The sequence below is a fragment of the Phoenix dactylifera genome, unplaced genomic scaffold, assembly GCF_009389715.1.
Source record: "Phoenix dactylifera cultivar Barhee BC4 unplaced genomic scaffold, palm_55x_up_171113_PBpolish2nd_filt_p 000120F, whole genome shotgun sequence".
In the NCBI taxonomy this organism is placed as follows: Eukaryota; Viridiplantae; Streptophyta; class Magnoliopsida; order Arecales; family Arecaceae; genus Phoenix; species Phoenix dactylifera.
In genome coordinates this window covers 516893-532854 of record NW_024067688.1, presented here as the reverse complement: position 1 = coordinate 532854, position 15962 = coordinate 516893, and the positions used below count along the sequence as shown (strand labels likewise).

Below are 15962 nucleotides of genomic sequence, written 5' to 3'. Positions count from 1 at the left end.
TTCAATTTAATCACACCATGAAACAATCATCACTAGCATGAGAATGAAGCATGATATCAAGATGATCAGCAATTAAAGGTTTAATCATGCTACCATATAATTTCAAACTATTGATTTTGCTCAACTAACTTACAAGAGAAGAGTTTAGATTACCAGTGCATTTAGCATTCTTCAAGCCAAATACCTTTTAGATTCTTTATACCCTTGGCTGAAGAAAATCTCTCTTTTTTTTTTGTTTGCAAGGGAATGTTTATTGTATCTTTCATCGAGGTGTCCTTCAAGTTGAAATTTCTTGCTCATAAATCCTGTATCATTAATAAAATCTTTTTCTTTCTTGAAGGAAAGTCATTAGTTTCTTCAAGATACAAAACATTCATACAATATATTTCTTAGCTAGATGACTCAACATAAGATATGACAATAATTGAATATTAAGTCACTTTACTCAACATAAGGAGTTCCATGGGTACAAATTATTTGAATTATTTTTGTTTTCCTTTCTTTCTTTTTTTAGTGTGTTTAATCTGAAAATGAATAGTCAATTCTTTCTTTTCCCATGTGGTAGTAGGATTTGCTCTCTTAGAGAAGGATCCTCTCCACCCCTCCCTTTTCCTTTCCTATTTCCTCAATTTACAATGACCAAGAAGGGCCTGCATAATTTTTGGTAGCAAAGAAGGGCCTGCATAAGGTTCCTGCTTCAATCTACTTTTAAGCAATGAAGCAAATTTTTTTCTTGTTTTTCATGATGTAATGACCTATCAACCCTAGGTGCGACTCCTAGGTACCTCGGTGGTGGCATTTGTGGTGACAAAGCCAATTTATATTTTCTCAGTAATCTCTCTATTTCTTTGAGTTCCCTTTTTTTCCTTGTTCATTTTTCCAATATGTTGAATTTCTGATATTACATGCTATGGAGGGGTGGATTAGGGCTCACAGTGAAGTTGCGCCTGTCGCCACCAGATCAGGCTGGCCTCTGCTAGTTCTAGTTTGCAACCAGGATAACCCCAGAATGGTGGCTGTGACCTAGGTTGTGGGCTTCAATAAAGTGGTGACTGAAAGAAAATCTGATGTAGGCTAACCTAGTGGATAGGACAAGTAAAAGTGAGAAAGGACTGGAAAAAGAATGAAAGATGGAGAGGTTTAGAGAGGAAAAGAGGTGGTAGAGGATGAAGGTAGGTATGAGAAGAACATATGTAGAATGATTATTGTTGATGATTGGTTTTGCATGGATATCATTTATCAAGAGGTGATATGTAGGTCTTTACCAAAGCAAAAAGCTGATGCAGAGAATCCTCAACAGCAAGCAAGATAATTGTTTTCTGTTCGATTAAACTATAAGTAATTGAGTCTTCACCTTACTTCCATCTATGGTGTTGTTGAAAATTGAAATCATCCATGTTTCCCTAGTTGTATCCTGTAGAAAATAAATTAAAGAGACTAGGCTAGGGACAGGCTGCTCCATTTTCATTGCCTGTAAGTCGGATAGTCAATTTTCTACAAGGTAGTCATTTTCTAAGACATTGGAAGTTTTAACACATTTCTTTCACTAGAAAGCTCTTGACTTAATCTTGATATGAGAAATGGTTTTTGTATACTGAATACAGAAAAAGGATGAAAAATTAGCCTTTTGATTTTATGTATTTATTTTTGTTTCTTTTTGTCCTGTCTATGAATTAATGATTTTAAATCTTGATGCAAGAATTTGTCAAAAGTCTCGGTACTGGACCTCGTACCGATACCATACTAGCATAACATCGATACGGTACGGTATACAGTTTTTTGGCGTACCGAGTGTTGGAACGTCTACGGTACGATACGTTCGGTACTGTCCGGTTCGGTACGTTTGGTATCATTCGGTTCGGTACGGTACGACATATCATCTCAAAACAAATCCCGAGTGCCTTGACTTTTTAGTGTTTTTTTATGTTATAACTTATCAGTGTGTGATTTTTTGGTTGTTTCATGTGGCTTATCAATCTTCTTTTGGAAATTACAATCTCATTTTGGTACAGGTGTGGTGCACAACAATCTGGGGATTTGGGTTCATCTAGTGAAGCACTTGATGGGATTCTTGGTTTTGGTCAGTCAAACTCATCCATGATTTCACAACTAGCTGCTGCTGGAAGAGTGAGGAAGGTATTCGCTCACTGCTTAGATACAGTAAAAGGAGGCGGAATTTTCGCTCTAGGAAATGTTGTGGAACCCAAAGTGAAAACAACACCATTGATACCCAATATGTATGTTATGCTAGACCTAGCTATTAAATTAGTTTGTGTTTTATTTTTCTATCACTTTTATTCATGTGTAATTACTATGACAATCTCTTTACTTAGAACGTTATGCGCTGGATGCATAAAAAATATATTCACCATAGAGAGTTTCTTGTTTAGTGGACATGCATACTAGTTATATAGCAAAATATTGGGTGCATCGAGCAAGGCTGACAATTATCTGCTTGTATATGAATGTTGGATAATTTATTGTGATAAGAAATCTAGACAAGTGAACATGAGATGTTGCTATGCATGCATATGCAATCTTTTATTTTATTTATTATTCTTATCTATTAACTTCATTAGGATGTCATTCTCATTGCATTAGATTTTGAATTATGCCCTTGTTACACTTAACAGATCACTTGCTTAACTGGATGGAACCTTAACATCTTTTGTTTATGATTTAAATCATACTTTAAGAAATGAACTAATGTGTGCTTTTTACAGAACTTGGAGATTGATAGCAATTTGAATTCAACAAAAAGTTTAAAGTAGGTTCGCTGTCTCAGTGCCGGACCCTATATTGGTATCACATTGGTATAATTTTGGCATGCTTCGTATAGGAGTCGGTGTAGCGTACAGAGATATGGTATGCCTAGTAAGGTTGGCATGTAGCAATATGGGTTAAACCAAGGTTTGCTGTGCCATACCGAACTGGGCGGTATGGGTCGTACTGTACTGGTTCGGTACTGGTACATGGTACTGGGAGCATATCGAAACTCGGTATACCGAACCGACACCATACCGTACTAACACACTGATAGTGTGGCACCGGTATGGCCTTGTACCAAGATGGCATACCTCGGTTTAAACCATGTATGTAGTATTTAAATGGCAAGGTGCAAATATGATTAGTATTGAAGAGAAGGTAAGAAGCTAATCTATAAAGATCACCAGTCTTGATGTAGACTATTCTAACCCCAATGAGGAGGATTTGATAGGGTCCAAGAATGAGATCTATATTGAGAAGCTGAATCTCATGCCAAACTTTTAGAGATCCTAACTTTTTGTATGATATCCTATTAAGATGTTTTTTTTGAAATTGATTAATGTTTCAAGCTCGACAATATGGCGCCACTCGATAATGGTGCAGTGAATAAAGCAATCAGGGCCAAATTTTATAGTATAGGTCTTGAAACGGGCTAGTCAAACAAAAAATTTCTTTTCATAAAAGACTTTAACCAGGTATATTTTCCAATCTAGGAAGAATTAGGCAAAACGGTAGAGACGAAATTGCTATAGCAGTTAAAATCAACCTCCTGTAGCATTTAGTTTTTTATGATTATTTTCACTAGTCATGTTTATTTTGGAAAAGCTATAATCTCTTTTAACTAGGAGAGGAATCTGATCCTACTGCTTAAGCGTGGATCTCACTAGCATAGATAGAAGCTTTGTAACTTAGTTTTATTATTCATTAATTAAAAAAGAAGGTACTTAGATCATACTTTTGCAAATTTTCCTATTTTCTAAATTTTCTTTTGAAAGATATCCAAATTGAATAGGTTGAAGGAATTTCTTCCATCTTCTCGATCGAATCCAGTTGTTATTAGAGCTTCAGTCTTCTTCATTTGTAGGGGTCAGTTTATAATCAAGATGTGCGAGCAGTACATGCAGATGAGAGAACCACTATAGGTATTTGTAGTTCATTGAAGGACAAAAGCGAGAATGGATACTATTTCTACCTTGATGGGTGATGTGATGAAGATACGCCTTATAGGCTTATACAATAGGAGAAAAAGATTGCCCAACGCACCAAGCTTGTATCTTGATCAGCGACACCTTTAGTTTAAGAACCCCCAACTCCTGTTCGAAGCTATCTTCAACATCTGGAGATGAGAATCTACCATCCAATGAGGGGAATGAACAATCTGCAGTCACTCAAAATTTCTCTTTTAAACCTTTGAAAGTTGAAGCTCAAATTGAGATCTTTGTATATGATGGAGGAAATAGAGAAGTTGAATAATTGGCTAGACTAGTTAGAGGCCTATTTCACTATCTTTGGATACACTAGCGTCTAAAAGATAGGGTTTGCCTTATGCTTTCTTGTCATATTTTTATCTAGTGGAATTCGTATATAAGAAATAACAATATCTTTGATCTGGCATGGAGCAAATTTAAGAGCTTAATCAAGAAACTGAAGGGAATTCGAGCATCGTATGCGCCGAGGATTCACCGATTAAGGTGAAAGTATGCAATTTGAAAACAATTTTCAGCGGAATAAAACAGGGCTGTTCAAAACAGCCCATTGCAAACTTTGGATCTGATCCAATCCTATGAAATTCCCTGATGAATCCGCAGGATATGTGATAGAAATATTCATGCATGGATCACATCGTATGTGTTCTTGAATTGAGATCAAATCTCAACTCCAAAAAACTGAAAACAGAATACTAACTGTTGCTGGTGGTCCAAACCGAGAACGATTGGCACAGCGGTGTGAACGGGGTTCCGTTTGAGTTGCCTTGGTTGGTGTTGATTGCGCTCCACCTTCCACCGGAAAACCTGCAAGCAAGCCTCGCACCACCACTGGGGTAGTGGGGGCCCTCCGACGATCAAGTCAGAGGAGATTGGAGGAGAAGGAGAGATAATAGTAGCAAGTAGGAGAATGCGCTGGAAGTTCTTGCTTACCCCCCCTCCTCCCCCCAGCCGCATATATACCAGGCTGGGGGGTCTTTCAGGGGGGTTCGTCATCGTGGGGCACGATGGAGCTGCCACTGACACGGCCGTTACAGGGCGTCGTGGGGCAGCGCTGGGTACGGCCATGACAGGGCGTAGTGGAGCTCCGCCTTGTACGGCTGTTACAGGGGATCGTGGAGCAGGAGGCTGCGGCGTGCCTCTGGGGAATAGCCTGTTGTTATCGAGAGATGTCCGACTCGGGGTCGGGCTGCGGAGACGAAGATGTCCGACTCGGGGTCGGATTGCTGGATCAAGGGGCAGCCGACTCGGGGTCGGGCTGCGGAGCCGAAGATGTCCGACTCGGGGTCGAATTGCTGGATCAAGGGGCAGCCGACTCGGGGTCGGGCTGCGGAGCCGAAGATGTCCGACTCGGGGTCGGATTGCTGGATCAAGGGGCTGCCGTAGTCTTCCTGGGCGCGCGTGCCGGTCACGTGGGGCATGGTGGCTAAGTTCCCCCGTAACAGTAGCCCCCCACTTCCGAGCCCGGAACCAGAAGGGGAACGGATGAAGGGAGTGATGCTCCGAGATTGCCGCCATCCCTCGGAAAGGCGCGCGCGCTTCGAGCTCCCCGCCTTCTTTATGGCGTATGGCGGTTGTTGCTGACCTGGCAGTCTGAGGATTTCGGCGGACATCCTTCCTTAATGGCGTCGATTCGCCTTTGGGGCGCGAGCGACCCTTCGGCAGCCAGGCGTCCTCTGGCGTCACCGAGGCGTCAGGCGGTACAGGCTTATCGTCAGTCCGCCGAGTTCACCCGTGATATGTCGGAGGCGGTACAGGCCTATCGTCAGTCTGACGAGTTCGTCCGTGACATGTCGGACGCGGGGTCCGACTCCTTTATCTTAGGCTTCGAGGAAGGCCTGACAAGGGTGTCGGCTAAGTACCCCGAAATTGACCTGAGTGGGATCTCTCTTCTAGACTCCTCTCCGGCGCCATTGCCTGCTGATTCTCCAACCGCCTCCCTACCCCCTGCGGACGTGCCCGGCGTTCCCGACCCGGGGGTTCCTCCAAGCTGACCTTCTGTATTTTTGTTCTTTTCTTTGTGTGTTGGCGTTTTGCCAAGTTGTATGGGTCTCGGCCCTGAAACAATGAAAGTTAATGCAAATAGAGTTTCTTCATTTCACTTTCGTCCTTCTTCTTTTTAACTCTTGGTAGCGTCTCGCTGACTTCCGACTCTTGAAATTCTTCTGGCGCTAGGCCAGGTATCTGAGGGTTAGGCCTCAGGAACTTCTTCCGGCGCTAGGCCAGGCATCCGAGGGTTAGGCCTCAGGGACTTCTTCCGGCGCTAGGCCAGGCATCCGAGGGTTAGGCCTCAGGGAATTCTTCCGGCGCTAGGCCAGGCATCCGAGGGTTAGGCCTCAGGGAATTCTTCCGGCGCTAGGCCAGGCATCCGAGGGTTAGGCCTCAGGAACTTCTTCCGGCGCTAGGCCAGGCATCCGAGGGTTAGGCCTCAGGAACTTCTTCCGGCGCTAAGCCAGGCATCCGAGGGTTAGGCCTCAGGAAATTCCGCTCGTTGGTCGGCCAAGGCTGGCGCAAGCCGAGGCGACCGGTCGGGGCTTCAGGCTAGTTTGCTCCCGGGATGATCATCGGGTTAGCCTGGCATCCGAGGGCCAAGCTTCGGGAACTTCTTCCGGCGCTAAGCCAGGCATCCGAGGGTTAGGCCTCAGGAACTTTTTCCGGCGCTAAGCCAGGCTTCCGAGGGTTAGGCCTCAGGAACTTCTTCCGGCGCTAAGCCAGGCATCCGAGGGTTAGGCCTCAGGAACTTCTTCCGGCGCTAAGCCAGGCATCCGAGGGTTAGGCCTCAGGAAATTCCGCTCGTTGGTCGGCCAAGGCTGGCGCAAGCCGAGGCGACCGGTCGGGGCTTCAGGCTAGTTTGCTCCCGGGATGATCATCGGGTTAGCCTGGCATCCGAGGGCCAAGCCTCGGGAGATTCCGCTCGTTGGTCGGCCAAGGCTCGCGCAAGCCGAGGCGACCGGTCGGGGCTTCAGGCTAGTCTGCTCCCGGGATGATCATCGGGTTAGCCTGGCATCCGAGGGCCGAGCCTCGGGAGATTCCGCTCGTTGGTCGGCCAAGGCTGGCGCAAGCCGAGGCGACCGGTCGGGGCTTCAGGCTAGTCTGCTCCCGGGATGACCATCGGGTTAGCCTGGCATCCGAGGGCCGAGCCTCGGGAGATTCCGCTCGTTGGTCGGCCAAGGCTGGCGCAAGCCGAGGCGACCGGTCGGGGCTTCAGGCTAGTCTGCTCCCGGGATGATCATCGGGTTAGCCTGGCATCTGAGGGTTGTCAGGCCTCAGGAAATTCCGCTCGTTGGTCGGCCAAGGCTGGCGCAAGCCGAGGCGACCGGTCGGGGCTTCAGGCTAGTCTGCTCCCGGGATGATCATCGGGTTAGCCTGGCATCCGAGGGCCGAGCCTCGGAAAATTCCGCTCGTTGGTCGGCCAAGGCTGGCGCAAGCCGAGGCGACCGGTCGGGGCTTCAGGCTAGTCTGCTCCCGGGATGATCATCGGGTTAGCCTGGCATCCGAGGGCCGAGCCTCGGGAGATTCCGCTCGTTGGTCGGCCAAGGCTGGCGCAAGCCGAGGCGACCGGTCGGGGCTTCAGGCTAGTCTGCTCCCGGGATGATCATCGGGTTAGCCTGGCATCCGAGGGCCGAGCCTCGGGAGATTCCGCTCGTTGGTCGGCCAAGGCTGGCGCAAGCCGAGGCGACCGGTCGGGGCTTCAGGCTAGTCTGCTCCCGGGATGACCATCGGGTTAGCCTGGCATCCGAGGGCCGAGCCTCGGGAAATTCCGCTCGTTGGTCGGCCAAGGCTGGCGCAAGCCGAGGCGACCGGTCGGGGCTTCAGGCTAGTCTGCTCCCGGGATGATCATCGGGTTAGCCTGGCATCCGAGGGCCGAGCCTCGGGAGATTCCGCTCGCTGGTCGTGCGCCTGTCGCTTGCCGCCCGACGGAATTTCTCCGTGGCCAGCTGCGATCGCGTTTCTCCTCCTCTCCAAGCGTCGCCTGGGGAACACCAGATGGGCATTAAATGCTAATTGAGGGGTTACCTGGGAAATCGGATCGCCAGTTGCTGCTTGCGAGGAGTGTCAATTAAGCGGCCGCGATACGCGCGTTCTTCGAGGCGGATGCGGCCTGGGCGCGAGCGGAGATATGTGGACCTAGGGGTACAGGGCACCCGGAGTGTCCTGCACAAAGAATGCGATTAAGGAGAATAACGCTTAGGAAATCGCGGGAAGATACGCCTCGAGAGCCGGATCGGCTCCGGATTCAATGCGCCCGCATTTATTGGAGCCACCCGCATCGGAACGACCGGGGGGCCGCAGTTTGGCTATAAATATAGGTGCAGGTGCGATGGAGCCTGCCAAGCCGGAGCTGTTCAGGTTGCCATGGATCGTGGGCCTCCTCTCCGGCGCATGGTTGAGAGACTCCTACCGAAGGAACGGGAGGCGCGCCCTTCGCGACTTCCGCCAACTAGCCGTTTCATCTGGGATCAACAAGGAGGTTCTCCCCGGCGGAACTCCGCTCTAGGCGTTTCATCCGGGATCACGTCTCCCCTCCTTGAAGTTCGGCCTTCCGATTGAGCTCCGCGCCAGACGCTTGATCCGGGACCGCGCCTCCATATGCTCTTCTCCCTTGTATTCCTTCTCTCCCCTAACACTGGGGAGGACCGGAATATCCCTTGGAGGTGGCGTTCCCCTGGAGGCAGCGGGAGCTTCTTCTGCGGCGGCTCCTCGTCTTTTTCGTGAGGCGTGGATGGCGCCTCTGGGTAGGAGCAGTGTGGACTTCTCCTTCGTCCACTTCTTCTTCATCCGCGCTGGCTCTTCGTCTTTTTCGTGAGACGTCGATGGCGCCTCCGGTTGGAAGTACCCACTTCCGGTGGGATTGCAGCCGCTTCGGATGGAGGTTTCGGGATCCCAGATCTTCAGCTCCTCGGAGTCTCCACCTCTTCTTTACTTTCTTTACACCCTAATTCCCCTCTGGGAATTCCTTGTAATCACACGAGCACGTCATTGTAACCAGAAATTATTGAAATGAAAAGTGTTATACATTTTTGAACTGTCTTTCTGGCATTGTCGTTCTACTGGTAATACATCCGCAGGTTAGCGGAATTCCAGCTCCTTGGAATTTCTCGACCATCTAGGGCCTCCAACTGGTAGGAGCCAGGTCGGTTTACCCAGCGAACCCTATACGGGCCTTCCCAATTTGGCGCTAGCTTCCCACCTTCCGCAGGTTGAGATGCTTTAGCTCGCCTTAGCACCAGATCTCCGATTCTGAAAAGCTTCGGTTGGACCTTGGAGTTGTAATATCCGGCCACCCTCCGCTGATACATCGCCATCCGAACCTGCGCCATTTCCCTCGCTTCTTCCAAGAGATCCAGGTTCCCTCGGAGTTGCTCCGAATTGGCCTCGGGTCGGTGCGCGGCCACCCGAGGTGAGGGGAGTCCGAGCTCCACGGGGACAACGGCTTCCGTGCCATAGGTTAGGCTGAAAGGCGTCTCCCCGGTAGGGGTCCGATGCGTGGTCCGATACGCCCAAAGGACATTCTCGAGTTCTTCGACCCAAGCTTGCCCCGTCCGACCGATTCGCGCTTTGATTCCTTGGAGGATTGTCCGATTTGTGACCTCGGCTTCGCCGTTGGTTTGGGGATGCGACACAGATGTGAACCGATGCTCGATCCCGAACTCCTCGCAGAAGTCACGGAAATGCTTGTTGTCGAACTGTCGACCATTATCCGAGATGAGGACCCGAGGTACCCCAAATCGGACAATGATGTTCTTCTTCACGAACTTCCGGACTTGCGCCTCCGTGATAGTGGCCTAGCGCCATCTGTTGCGGGATTTTCACACCGGCAACAGCCTTAGTCCCAACCGAGCCGAGCAGAAAGAGACCGCGTCCCCCACGAGGTATTGTCCGCTTTGGGCGCTCCGGTCCGCGCGTCCAGCGCTGACGGAGGGAGACGTTTTCGGCCCGCGCGTCCAGCGCTGACGGGGGGATTGCCCTCACGGTTTTGTCCCACAAAAGGGCCCTCGTAAGGAAAAGGCTTCGCCCTCCTCATTATAAGGCACGGAACCTTTCCGCTCTAGCCGATGTGGGACTAAATTCAAGGCCCCCTCCCCCCCCACAACATAGCCCCCCCAGCGGGAAGGTTCCGGCCAGGTTTTACCCCAACGGGCCCCCACAGTCCTGGAGGGTAGTCAATGGAGAGAGGAGGCTGCCCTCCTTCTAGCGCCAACTGTTGCTGGTGGTCCAAACCGAGAACGATTGGCACAGCGGTGTGAACGGGGTTCCGTTTGAGTTGCCTTGGTTGGTGTTGATTGCGCTCCACCTTCCACCGGGAAACCTGCAAGCAAGCCTCGCACCACCACTGGGGTAGTGGGGGCCCTCCGACGATCAAGTCAGAGGAGATTGGAGGAGAAGGAGAGATAATAGTAGCAAGTAGGAGAATGCTCTGGAAGTTCTTGCTTACCCCCCCTTCTCCCCCCAGCCGCATATATACCAGGCTGGGGGGTCTTTCAGGGGGGTTCGTCATCGTGGGGCACGATGGAGCTGCCACTGACACGGCCGTTATAGGGCGTCGTGGGGCAGCGCTGGGTACGGACATGACAGGGCGTAGTGGAGCTCCGCCTTGTACGGCCGTTACAGGGGATCGTGGAGCAGCGCCAGATACAACCGTTGCAGGGAGTAGTGGAGCAGGAGGCTGCGGCGTGCCTCTGGGGAATAGCCTGTCGTTATCGAGAGATGTCCGACTCGGGGTCGGGCTGCGGAGACGAAGATGTCCGACTCGGGGTCGGATTGCTGGATCAAGGGGCAGCCGACTCGGGGTCGGGCTGCGGAGCCGAAGATGTCCGACTCGGGGTCGGATTGCTGGATCAAGGGGCAGCCGACTCGGGGTCGGGCTGCGGAGCCGAAGATGTCCGACTCGGGGTCGGGCTGCGGAGACGAAGATGTCCGACTCGGGGTCGGATTGCTGGATCAAGGGGCAGCCGACTCGGGGTCGGGCTGCGGAGCCGAAGATGTCCGACTCGGGGTCGGATTGCTGGATCAAGGGGCAGCCGACTCGGGGTCGGGCTGCGGAGCCGAAGATGTCCGACTCGGGGTCGGATTGCTGGATCAAGGGGCTGCCGTAGTCTTCCTGGGCGCGCGTGCCGGTCACGTGGGGCATGGTGGCTAAGTTCCCCCGTAACAGTAGCCCCCCACTTCCGAGCCCGGAACCAGAAGGGGAACGGGTGAAGGGAGTGATGCTCCGAGATTGCCGCCATCCCTCGGAAAGGCGCGCGCGCTTCGAGCTCCCCGCCTTTTTTATGGCGTATGGCGGTTGTTGCTGACCTGGCAGTCTGAGGATTTCGGCGGACATCCTTCCTTAATGGCGTCGATTCGCCTTTGGGGCGCGAGCGACCCTTCGGCAGCCAGGCGTCCTCTGGCGTCACCGAGGCGTCAGACGGTACAGGCTTATCGTCAGTCCGCCGAGTTCACCAGTGATATGTCGGAGGCGGTACAGGCCTATCGTCAGTCTGACGAGTTCGTCCGTGACATGTCGGACGCGGGGTCCGACTCCTTTATCTTAGGCTTCGAGGAAGGCCTGACAAGGGTGTCGGCTAAGTATCCCGAAATTGACCTGAGTGGGATCTCTCTTCTAGACTCCTCTCCGGCGCCATTGCCTGCTGATTCTCCAACCGCCTCCCTACCCCCTGCGGACGTGCCCGACGTTCCCGACCCGGGGGTTCCTCCAAGCTGACCTTCTGTATTTTTGTTCTTTTCTTTGTGTGTTGGCGTTTTGCCAAGTTGTATGGGTCTCGGCCCTGAAACAATGAAAGTTAATGCAAATAGAGTTTCTTCATTTCACTTTCGTCCTTCTTCTTTTTAACTCTTGGTAGCGTCTCGCTGACTCCCGACTCTTGAAATTCTTCTGGCGCTAGGCCAGGTATCTGAGGGTTAGGCCTCAGGAACTTCTTCCGGCGCTATAGGGTTAGGCCTCAGGAACTTCTTCCGGCGCTAAGCCAGGCATCCGAGGGTTAGGCCTCAGGAACTTCTTCCGGCGCTAGGCCAGGCATCCGAGGGTTAGGCCTCAGGGAATTCTTCCGGCGCTAGGCCAGGCATCCGAGGGTTAGGCCTCAGGGAATTCTTCCGGCGCTAAGCCAGGCATCCGAGGGTTAGGCCTCGGAACTTCTTCCGGCGCTAAGCCAGGCATCCGAGGGTTAGGCCTCAGGAACTTCTTCCGGCGCTAAGCCAGGCATCCGAGGGTTAGGCCTCAGGAACTTCTTCCGGCGCTAAGCCAGGCATCCGAGGGTTAGGCCTCAGGAAATTCCGCTCGTTGGTCGGCCAAGGCTGGCGCAAGCCGAGGCGACCGGTCGGGGCTTCAGGCTAGTTTGCTCCCGGGATGATCATCGGGTTAGCCTGGCATCCGAGGGCCAAGCCTCGGGAACTTCTTCCGGCGCTAAGCCAGGCATCCGAGGGTTAGGCCTCAGGAACTTCTTCCGGCGCTAAGCCAGGCATCCGAGGGTTAGGCCTCAGGAACTTTTTCCGGCGCTAAGCCAGGCATCCGAGGGTTAGGCCTCAGGAAATTCCGCTCGTTGGTCGGCGAAGGTTGGCGCAAGCCGAGGCGACCGGTCGGGGCTTCAGGCTAGTTTGCTCCCGGGATGATCATCGGGTTAGCCTGGCATCCGAGGGCCAAGCCTCGGGAGATTCCGCTCGTTGGTCGGCCAAGGCTGGCGCAAGCCGAGGCGACCGGTCGGGGCTTCAGGCTAGTCTGCTCCCGGGATGATCATCGGGTTAGCCTGGCATCCGAGGGCCGAGCCTCGGAAGATTCCGCTCGTTGGTCGGCCAAGGCTGGCGCAAGCCGAGGCGACCGGTCGGGGCTTCAGGCTAGTCTGCTCCCGGGATGACCATCGGGTTAGCCTGGCATCCGAGGGCCGAGCCTCGGGAGATTCCGCTCGTTGGTCGGCCAAGGCTGGCGCAAGCCGAGGCGACCGGTCGGGGCTTCAGGCTAGTCTGCTCCCGGGATGATCATCGGGTTAGCCTGGCATCTGAGGGTTGTCAGGCCTCGGGAGATTCCGCTCGTTGGTCGGCCAAGGCTGGCGCAAGCCGAGGCGACCGGTCGGGGCTTCAGGCTAGTCTGCTCCCGGGATGATCATCGGGTTAGCCTGGCATCCGAGGGCCGAGCCTCGGAAAATTCCGCTCGTTGGTCGGCCAAGGCTGGCGCAAGCCGAGGCGACCGGTCGGGGCTTCAGGCTAGTCTGCTCCCGGGATGATCATCGGGTTAGCCTGGCATCCGAGGGCCAAGCCTCGGGAGATTCCGCTCGTTGGTCGGCCAAGGCTGGCGCAAGCCGAGGCGACCGGTCGGGGCTTCAGGCTAGTCTGCTCCCGGGATGATCATCGGGTTAGCCTGGCATCCGAGGGCCGAGCCTCGGGAGATTCCGCTCGTTGGTCGGCCAAGGCTGGCGCAAGCCGAGGCGACCGGTCGGGGCTTCAGGCTAGTCTGCTCCCGGGATGACCATCGGGTTAGCCTGGCATCCGAGGGCCGAGCCTCGGAAAATTCCGCTCGTTGGTCGGCCAAGGCTGGCGCAAGCCGAGGCGACCGGTCGGGGCTTCAGGCTAGTCTGCTCCCGGGATGATCATCGGGTTAGCCTGGCATCCGAGGGCCGAGCCTCGGGAAATTCCGCTCGCTGGTCGTGCGCCTGTCGCTTGCCGCCCGACGGGATTTCTCCGTGGCCAGCTGCGATCACGTCTCCCCTCCTTGAAGTTCGGCCTCCCGATTGAGCTCCGCGCCAGACGCTTGATCCGGGACCGCGCCTCCATATGCTCTTCTCCCTTGTATTCCTTCTCTCCCCTAACACTGGGGAGGACCGGAATATCCCTTGGAGGTGGCGTTCCCCTGGAGGCAGCGGGAGCTTCTTCTGCGGCGGCTCCTCGTCTTTTTCGTGAGGCGTGGATGGTGCCTCTGGGTAGGAGCAGTGTGGACTTCTCCTTCGTCCACTTCTTCTTCATCCGCGCTGGCTCTTCGTCTTTTTCGTGAGACATCGATGGCGCCTCCGGTTGGAAGCACCCACTTCCGGTGGGATTGCAGCCGCTTCGGATGGAGGTTTCGGGATCCCAGATCTTCAGCTCCTCGGAGTCTCCACCTCTTCTTTACTTTCTTTACACCCTAATTCCCCTCTGGGAATTTCTTGTAATCACACGAGCACGTCATTGTAACCAGAAATTATTGAAATGAAAAGTGTTATACATTTTTAACACTAGGGAGCCTCCTCTCTAGCAAGAACTTCTTCATCCGAGGGTTATTGAAAAGTGTTATTGTAGTCATACGAGGTATTGTCCGCTTTGGGCGCTCCGGTCCGCGCGTCCAGCGCTGACGGAGGGAGACGTTTCCGGCCCGCGCGTCCAGCGCTGACGGGGGGATTGCCCTCACGGTTTTGTCCCACAAAAGGGCCCTCGTAAGGAAAAGGCTTCGCCCTCCTCATTATAAGGCACGGAACCTTTCCGCTCTAGCCGATGTGGGACTAAATTCAAGGCCCCCTCCCCCCCCACAACACTAACCTTTTAGCAGGTTGGTTCTAGCTTGTTGCTCCGCAACCGCACAAGCGTCCGGCTTCTACAAGTAATCAACGTGAGGCCTCTGGATCAACCGGCGTCCCGGGGAGTGCTAGCTCGTAGGGATGCAGCAGGTGGCCGAGAGGGAGGGAGAGAACTAGGAGGAAGAGGACTAGCTACCCTTTCCTTCAATCTTTTCTTTTTTCTTTCTTTTTCTTACAACATGAACTCTCAAAGCTCACTTCACTCTTTCCTAACCGGTGTCAAAACACCAAATACTCTAAGCCAGGTCTTTTTTCTCTACAAAGATGGCAGCCATCTTCCCTATTTATAGAGGGAGAGAAAGTCCAACAAAGGAGCTCACTTGCCACATGTCAAACATGTATGATGCCACGTGTCCTGGTGCTCATGATGGCCTATAAAGCTCTCATGAAGTGTGATTGGATGGCTATGAGAAATAATCTCAGTCTATGGGGTGAGGTGCCCTGGACGGTGGAGGTGTGAGGTGTCCTGTAAAGAGTACAAATCTAATTTGAATTCTACCACAGGGCTAGGATGCATCCAGTATGCAGTCCTCACCTGCATCACGAGGTGTGGGTCCCACTCAAGCAAGATGTGGGGCCCACAAGGACATAAGGTGGGACCTATGCAAAGGGCAAAAGGGGAAAAGAAGATGGTCCCAACCCTATATAAGGGAAAAGGGTTCTAATCAACCTTTTAGCTAGTCAAATCTGATTTGACTCGAACCCAAGGGAATTAAACACCGAAATGGAACTTCTGGGTGCCTGAAATGGGCTGAAAAGTGTGTGGACTCGAGCCTGAGACGGGGCCTGCGGTCGCTTGGGCCTGGGCTGCACTCAAAAATCTGGCGCGCGGGCCTGTACCACGCTCAAACAACCTGGAGCGCGGGCTTGGGCCGCGCTTAAGGAACCAGGCGCGCAGGGGTTCGGTGGCAGCAAATAAAAGGGACGGCGAGCGGCGCTTGTGGGCGGCGAGCAGATGGACGGCGAAGGGGGTGAAGAAGGCAGAGGCGGCGGCGGTCTGGTGCAGCGGCAAACGGAGGGGAAGCCGGAGGTGGCGAGGTGCTTTGGTGGAGGGGACGACAATGGGAGTTTGAAAGGTGGCGGTGAGGCGGAAGCAGCAGTGGGCATCGTGTGATCGGAGAAGAAGCGGCGGGGTGGTGAAGGCGGCCAGGCGGAGCGGCGTGGTGATAGTAGAAGTGGAAGCGGCGACGGCGTTCACGAAGGATGGCGGCACGGCGGAAGAAGTGGCGGCCGATCGGGACGATGAACAGAGGTAAGGATTTTTTTTTCTTTTTTTCTTTTTTTTTGCGCCCAAGGCACGTGTTACTTTTTTTTTTGTGTGCAAGGCATGTACTATTTTTTTTTTGGATTCGGGCTATCAGATTCAGGTTAACGGGTTTTGTGACTTATCCGTTAATCTTTTCTTCAACCTCCCAATGGATTCGGGAGGGCTCTCTGACCTTTGCGGCGG

At 52.8% G+C, this 15962-nt stretch overlaps 1 protein-coding gene across 3 annotated transcripts in view; it reads left to right on the top strand.

The window, feature by feature from the left end:
* Positions 1-15962, top strand: part of LOC103697491 (aspartic proteinase 39-like) — a 64810-nt gene that overhangs the window by 9780 nt on the left and 39068 nt on the right. For all 3 annotated transcript variants that reach the window (XM_039116698.1, XM_039116697.1, XM_039116696.1), the window contains exon 4: positions 2013-2237. In XM_039116698.1, the coding sequence (XP_038972626.1) occupies positions 2013-2237 (225 nt within the window). The remainder of the gene's footprint in view (positions 1-2012; positions 2238-15962) is intronic.